Here is a 7,561-nt window from a genome sequence, read left to right as displayed (position 1 = left end):
TGTTACGTGGTTTATTATCCTTCGAGAACTTCTAAGGAGTGTGTATGATAATAATAATAATGGATAATAATTATTTTTATCGGTCGATATTTTGTTATATTTGTTTATTTAAAATACGAATTTAAAAAAAATTGACATTTTAAAATTTTAATTAACCGTCACTTTTCATTTTTGTATGAATTCAAATAAAAGCAACTACTGTGTTTTTCTTTCTTTACTAAAATCTCGAAATTGTTTGTAGATCTGTACGGTTAACTGTTTGTTCGAGTTTGAACAGGCCTTGCAAATTTTTTTTATTTATTTTTGTTTTTATTTTTGTTTATTTGGTTCATTCAATTTAGTTGATTGATTGATCGGTTGATTGATCGGTTGATTGATCGGTTGGTTGATTGATTGACTGACAGACTGACTGACTGACTGGCTGGCTGGCCGGCTGGCTGGCTGGCTGACCGACCGACCGACCGACTGATTGATTGATTTATCTCATAGTATTGTATACATGAGAAAAAATCCGATTAAGCCAACCTACGGCTTCAGTAAGCCACTGTTTTTCACCTGACAAAAGCAATTTCTATATTTATACTGACAAAAATAATTGTGATATGAATATATTGATTTATCTAAAGCATTATATGTACAAAAAAGTGCTATCGTAAGAGTTCTATGAAACCCTGTAAGCCACTGCTGTAAGCCAACGTATGATCGATTAGTCCTATTATTCTAGTTATGTGGTTTGGAGCAAGGGGAGACATTACTGAAAATAATTAAAAGTTGAAAAATTGAGGTTCTTTGCATATCCCTGCTTCAACCCATAAGAAGGTGTTGTATGCTGGTAAATAGGCCTCCCCTTGGATCAAATAATTACAATAAATTTAGTTGAATTATGCGTTCCATCAACGTTATCTTATCTATCTAGAGTTTTCCGTTCTCTATAGCTCGTTCCGAAAAGTCGTTAACAATTTTTTTTCGTTATTTGAGGTAATATGAAATTCCCTCGCCATTCATTCTTTCTTTGCAACTTGTTCACTCAAATTTGAATGAATTTCATGAAAAAAATAACCATACGCCGAACCAAACAACTTCACTAAATCTGCCATTTTCCCTAATTGCACCGCTTCTTCTCAAATTTGACACTGACAATTTTTTATTTGTTTCGTTTCAAATTTAATAAAAATAATTATTTAATTTTGCAATTTCAAAATTTTCGTTTCAATGTTATCGTTAATTGTGTATTTATCTAGAATTTATTTAATTTAAATTTTAAAGTTTTTCTTTCAGGTCGTTCGTCACGTTTGCAATGGGCTGCTACGAGGAGGTGGTCACCATTGGGAAGAAGTTGGAAAAGATGATTACAGGCAAAACCGTCGACGAAAGTCAGGGCTTGGACCTTTTGAAGTCTCTGAAAGCTCTGCCAATAACGTTGGATATCTTAACAAGGTCTAGGATTGGAATGACTGTTAATAACTTTAGAAAAACCAGCAAAAATGAGGAAGTTGGAACGCTAGCAAAGTCACTAATCAAGTACTGGAAGAAAAAATTAGCCTCAACATCCAACAACAGCAACAACAATAGTGAAGTTGGCTCCAAGTCTACTCCATCGCCCAGTTCATTGAAAAGAAGCAATAGTAGCTCATCCGCTGGGAGGGAAGATGATTCCCAAGATTCTCATCATTCAAGCAGTCCTAAATCCGACTCCTCAAACACACCGGCCAGCACATCATCTTCAACAACAACAACAACAAAATACTCGAGTTTACCAATCAAAGCCACTTCAACAACAAATGCAGTTCGTTTGAAGTGCAGAGAAATGTTGGCTTCTGCATTGGAGTCCTCGGAGTACAATGTTGACTTCAACATACTTGCTGCAGCCATTGAAGATTGCATCTACCAAGAATTCAACAACACCGAAGTCAAATATAAAAACAGAGTACGTAGTCGAGTACTGAACATTAGAGATGTTAAGAATCCTCAGCTGAAAATTGATGTTCTTGAGGGTGTCATACCCCCAGAGAAAATTGCTGTCATGACAGCTGAAGAGATGGCAAGTGCTGAATTGAAAAAATTGAGGGCACAGTTAACTAAAGAATCCATTGATGATCATCAGATGGCAAGCCAAGGTAAGTTACTGTGCCTATTATTTTAGTTAAGTCATTTTTTTCAAAATTTCAATATTTTAATTATATCACTATAAATTGTTTCTTCAATGTTATTGTTTCTTCCATAGGTGGCACAAAATCTGATTTGTTCAAATGTGGTCGATGTGGCAAGCGAGACACGACGTACAACCAGGTACAGACAAGAAGTGCAGATGAGCCGATGACTACATTTGTTCTCTGTAATGCGTGTGGTAACAGATGGAAGTTCTGCTGATCGAGAAGAGGATGTGTAGAAAGAAGAATGGCATGGGATGGAGTTGTTAATGGAAATTAAGTTAATCAATTAATTAATTAATTAACCAGGAAAATATTTAGATTGGGCATGAAAAAAATGTGAAGATGGTAATATGATGATATGAGAAAAATGAAGTTAAGTAACGTAATTTGGTAGTGTCTATGGCCATCAACTGTTGTTAATACCTCTTGTTTGATTGATTTGTGACTGAAAATTAGTGCTAATGATGGTTTGGCATCTAAAAATATGTTTGATTTTCTTTATTCATTTCATTCTTTTGCAACGGTGTCATGTATATTAAATGTTTGCGTATATGTATATGTATGATCTGTGTATATAAATAATTTTAAAGAACTTAGTTTTAATTTGTTAACTGGATAAGTAACAAAAAATATTTATTTCATAATAATCTCATGAAGAGTAATTTTTAAAAAAGAAAATTTTCGTCATAACGACTTTGTTGGTATCTATACATTCATTAATAAGAACTAAATGTGCGAATTCTAATTCTTTTAATTTTGTTGAATTTTAGTTTACTTACGGAGATTTCTTAATTTTAATGATAGTAATTTATAATTAATGATGACTGTGAAACAGTTTCCATTGTTTAATTTTATATTAGTGATTTTTTTATCCTAAAAAAATGAGTGTTTTAATGAGCCTTAATTCAATTATATCTCATTCACGGTTCAATGCTATCCCTCGCTAAACTAATTTTAACTCAATATAGATTGTAATATATATATATATTATCCTACGATTATACATAATTATTTATCTTTGCTACATCACGTGACCTATCGTCCATATAAAAGATAAAATTAGGATTTTGTTTTCGGTTGATTCATAGATTAGATTTCCTGCGTTATTTGGTTTGAAGTTTTGTGACTTGCAATTTTAGAAAATGGAAGCCATTGCAGATCAGTATAATGAAAATGACGCGAACGTAAATGCTGAGCCGCCGGGAGATGGCGACGATTACAACGTCCTAGAGTCCACAGAAAAATATGATGACCAGCCTAGTAATGTGAATAATAATAATGCTGAGGGTGACGATGGAGAAGGTGGAAATAATGATAATTACGAACAACAACAATATAATGAAAATGATCCTTTTCATCAAGAGACTACTGAGGTTTGATATTGAATTTTATATTATTTTACTTATAATAACTAAAATACTGCATAGTAGTTTCTCATTTTATATTATGGTTTTACTGGAATTTGCAAGGAAAACTAGACTATAACGTGCTTAATTCCCTTATTTTTTATAGGAAATAGTTGCAAGGACTGGTTACAATTTTGAGTGTACAACTGGTCAGAGAAAGTACGGTGGACCCCCTCCTAATTACGACAAATCTCCACCGGGTCCTGGAACAGAGGTGAATTTTTATTTTTTATTTTAATATCTATTTTGATAATAATAATTCTTAATTGAATTGCTTAGGTATATGTTGGTAAAATTCCTCAAGATGTCATGGAGAATGAGTTGATTTTGTTGTTCGAGCAAGTGGGTACTATATATGAGCTGAGACTAATGATGAACCCACAGAATAGCTTAAATAAAGGTTTCTGTTTCATAACTTATTGCGAGAAATCTGAAGCCCAAGCAGCTGCAGAAACTGTTAGTAGTGCTATTTCAGTTGCTTTCAAATTGTATATATTTTAAAATTTTTGAATAAAAATTTACGGAAATTTTGTAGTGAATATCTTCTTAATATTCATTTTCGACAGTATAATAATTATGAAATTCGACCAAGGAAATTTATAAAAGTGAATGTTTCCATACCAAACACACGTATCTATCTCGGTAATCTGCCCAAGTTCAAAAATAAGGATCAGATTTTTGAAGAAGTTTCTCAGTATGTTGGTTAGTGATGTCTAAATTCTTGCATTTTAAAAATATCAAAATTACAACGAATTTAAACGAAGATTGATTGATTGACAATTTTGAATTTTAAATATTATCATGGTAATCTTTTATATATTTTTCAATTGCTAAATATTTTTTGTCAACAGAGGGTCTTAAAGATGTGATAATTTACGACATCCCTGACGACCCCTCAAAGAAGAACAGGGGGTTTGCATTCCTCGACTTTGACTCACATAAGCATGCATCAGATGCTAAGAAGAAGTTGAGCTCAGAAAACATGCTGGTGTTCAACCACACATGCGTCGTCGACTGGGCTGATCCACAAGATGAACCTAATGATGAAGTTATGTCTAAAGTGGGTTTAGTCGCTGATGTTTACTTTTACTGTTTTTCATAGTTGTCTTAACATATTAAAATGTAATACTGGAATACTTTTTAATCATAACGTGAACAAGAAAAATAAATTTAAAATTTTCAAATTCGTAATCTGGTAACAGGTCAAAGTTTTGTACATAAGGAATTTAAAATCAAATGTTTTGGAGCAAGACTTGAGGACTCTGTTTGAACCATTTGGCAGTTTGGAGAAAGTGAAGAAAATTAAAGATTATGCATTTGTACATTACAATGAGAGAGAGGCAGCTATGAAGGCACTGGAGCATCTCAATAATACTGTATGTTGAACATTTGCTTTGATTTCTCAAAAGATAAACCATCCCATAATTACATGATTACATTACTGCTACACTACTACTAATTAAATTAAACAACAGACAATAAAAGACTCAACGATGAACATAACGTTGGCTCGACCTCCCATCGACCCGAAGGTCAAAGAGCAGAGGAAAATGCAACACAGGATGATGGCATCCTCTATTAGGTCAGGATTATTTAATTTAATTTAATTTTAAGTTTGTATATGAAAACAATTAAAATTTTGATTAAAGAATGTATGGATGGGTTGATTGATTGATTGACATTTTTTTAAACTCTATGCAGTCAAGGTACGTTTGGAGTGCAAGCCCTCATGCAGCCCTACCCCATGCCATCGAGAGGGGGAATGATGAACAGGGGAGGTTCCATGGGTGGCAGTGGAATGAGAGGTGCAAGAGGTATGTCTATGAGAGGCAATGCCATGAGGGGGGCTATGAGAGGCAGAGGTGTTCCTAATTCTTCTATTTGGGGTCCAGGTGGTCAGGGAATGCTTAGAGATCATACAAAAAGTTTGCTCTTACTGTATTGTCTCATCTTTTCTATAATTTTTTTACTTAGTGCATTTTCATTTAAAAGATTTCCATGTGCTTATAGAATGTGTTTAATTAATTTTTCAGCTGGCCCATACTATGACAATGATTACAGCAGTTATGAGGAGTTTGGCACAAATTTTGATGAATACCAGAATGATTGTTACGACGATGGTGGTGCAGGTGACGATCAGTATTACGATGATGGCAGCTATGATTACAACTCCTTCGATAACTACCAATCTTTTGGACAACTGCCATCTGTGCCTCCAACCATCTCCCAACCGAAACCACCACCCGTCAACAGAGGTGGACCTGCTAACATGAGGATGAAGAATCAGGCCCAGGTATGCTTCTGTTTTAGTTGCTTTATAAGTGGGTGTATGTGTTAACTTATTGTCAGAATTAATTTGTACAATGATGTGGTTGGCGTAGAAGTGATGTTTGGGAATCCCCATCACACATTTTTTAAAAATTCAGGTAAGAGGAGGACCCATAAGACCCAGCAGTTACGTGGCTTCTGGCTTGATGAATAGAGCCTCTGGTGGCGCAGGTAGCAACATGAACATGGGAAGGGGTGGTAGAGGGGGAAATCAGGCAGGTGGCAACAGGAGTGCAGGTGCTGCCAACATGAGAGGTGGTCCAGGAGGTGCACGTGGGAATGCCGTTGGTGTTCAGAGAGGTAGAGGAAGCAAACCTGGTGGACCCCCAATCAGAGGGGGTCGTGGAGGTGGTGGCAGAGGAGGGGGAGGAGGTATGAGTGGTCCACAAGGGATGACAGGAATGAAGAGGAAAAGTTCAGAGCCTCCAGTCTTTGGAACAGATCATTCAGCTAACAAGCAGGCAAAAATGCAAAATGCTCCTCAACAGCAGATGCAACAACAACAAAGACCCTTTGGAAATCCTGGAGTTGGTAATCAGAAATTTAGACAAGGTCAGCAGGGTGGCAAACCAGGAGGCAATAGGAAACCCCCTCCTGGAAATTTTCAAGGTGGCCCCCAAAACAAGCAAAGACCTCCTCAGCAACAACAGCAGCAGCAGGGCAACAAAGGCAAGCAGTCACAACAACAACCATTGAAGCCAAATTCATGGCAAACTCAACCAATTGTTCAGAAGCCATTGAGTCAGATGAGTGGATTTGGAGAGCAGTGGTTCTAATGACGTCGTTCTTCTTGATGACGTCACCATCACCAGTAACGTCATATGAGAATCATGTGTTATTGGATTGGTAAGTGTTAATTAGTGAATGTGTTCTTAGATGTGCGTGCGCGTGTTCGTTTGGAAAGATTTTCAAACAGGTCGATAATTACTCGGGGATGAGAATTACTTTTTTTCTTCAATGTATATAAATACAAAAAGATATTTTATCAATAAAGATTATTTTGTGCCCATCAAAAGTGTAGAAATGTTTCGTTTGTCACATTTTCGTTTTTACTCTTTAAATAAAATTTGACCTCGTGTCGATTGAAAAATAAAAATCATCTTTATGGCATGGACAAAAAATTGGTAGACAGTTTTTTAAAGTAAAAATCTATAAATTTGTATAACTGTTGATAACTTTTAGGACTGCAATCAACAACATTTGTGGATGACCAACTGATCCCTTACTCACCAATAAGCATGTTTAAAACTTAAAATTTCATTGTTAATATTCATTTTTTGACCATGAAGACGGATTCATCTTTTTTAATGTGCTACCAATATTAATTTAAATTTATCTTCGATATTTTCCAGCATATTTATATATGCACATGCGTGTGTGTATATTTATGTATGCGGGGATAAACGTGTATGTGTGCATATGCGTGCACGTATTTGTGTCTAAACTGTAAAATATTTAAATGATGTTTGACATTTTCAATATTTTTATGTAACTAGAAGATTTTTTAATGTGCTTTTATTTTAAAAGAAGTAAAAATTAAATTAATAAGAATAAAATTTTATGATTAACGAAATAATTCAGGATCAATAAATGTATTTTGTGTCCTTTGAAAAACTTTGTTTTGTTTTTTTTAGAGTTGTGAAAAAGTTTTTAGGCTTGTCAAATCGATCCCAC

At 34.8% G+C, this 7,561-nt stretch overlaps 2 protein-coding genes across 2 annotated transcripts; both read left to right on the top strand.

Annotated features, from left to right (window-relative positions):
- Positions 1-1,297: 1,297 nt before the first annotated feature.
- Positions 1,298-2,370, top strand: HELRODRAFT_82145 (hypothetical protein; the record flags this gene model as incomplete). The annotated part of the gene is made up of 3 exons (XM_009022242.1): positions 1,298-1,587; positions 1,681-2,117; positions 2,225-2,370. The coding sequence occupies 3 exons, from the start codon at positions 1,298-1,300 to the stop codon at positions 2,368-2,370; spliced, it is 873 nt and encodes a 290-aa protein (XP_009020490.1).
- A 1,298-nt stretch (positions 2,371-3,668) lies between these two features.
- On the top strand, positions 3,669-4,944 carry HELRODRAFT_82058 (hypothetical protein; the record flags this gene model as incomplete). Its single annotated transcript, XM_009022241.1, has 5 exons — positions 3,669-3,773; positions 3,839-4,015; positions 4,126-4,261; positions 4,411-4,619; positions 4,762-4,944. Coding segments are annotated over 5 exons (810 nt in total), but the record flags the coding sequence as incomplete, so codon positions are not given.
- Between the last annotated feature and the right edge of the window lie 2,617 nt (positions 4,945-7,561).

This window comes from Helobdella robusta, assembly GCF_000326865.2.
Source record: "Helobdella robusta unplaced genomic scaffold HELROscaffold_31, whole genome shotgun sequence".
NCBI lineage: Eukaryota > Metazoa > Annelida > Clitellata > Rhynchobdellida > Glossiphoniidae > Helobdella > Helobdella robusta.
The sequence above is the reverse complement of the archived record's forward strand: the minus strand, read 5'-3'. Positions and strand labels throughout refer to the sequence as shown.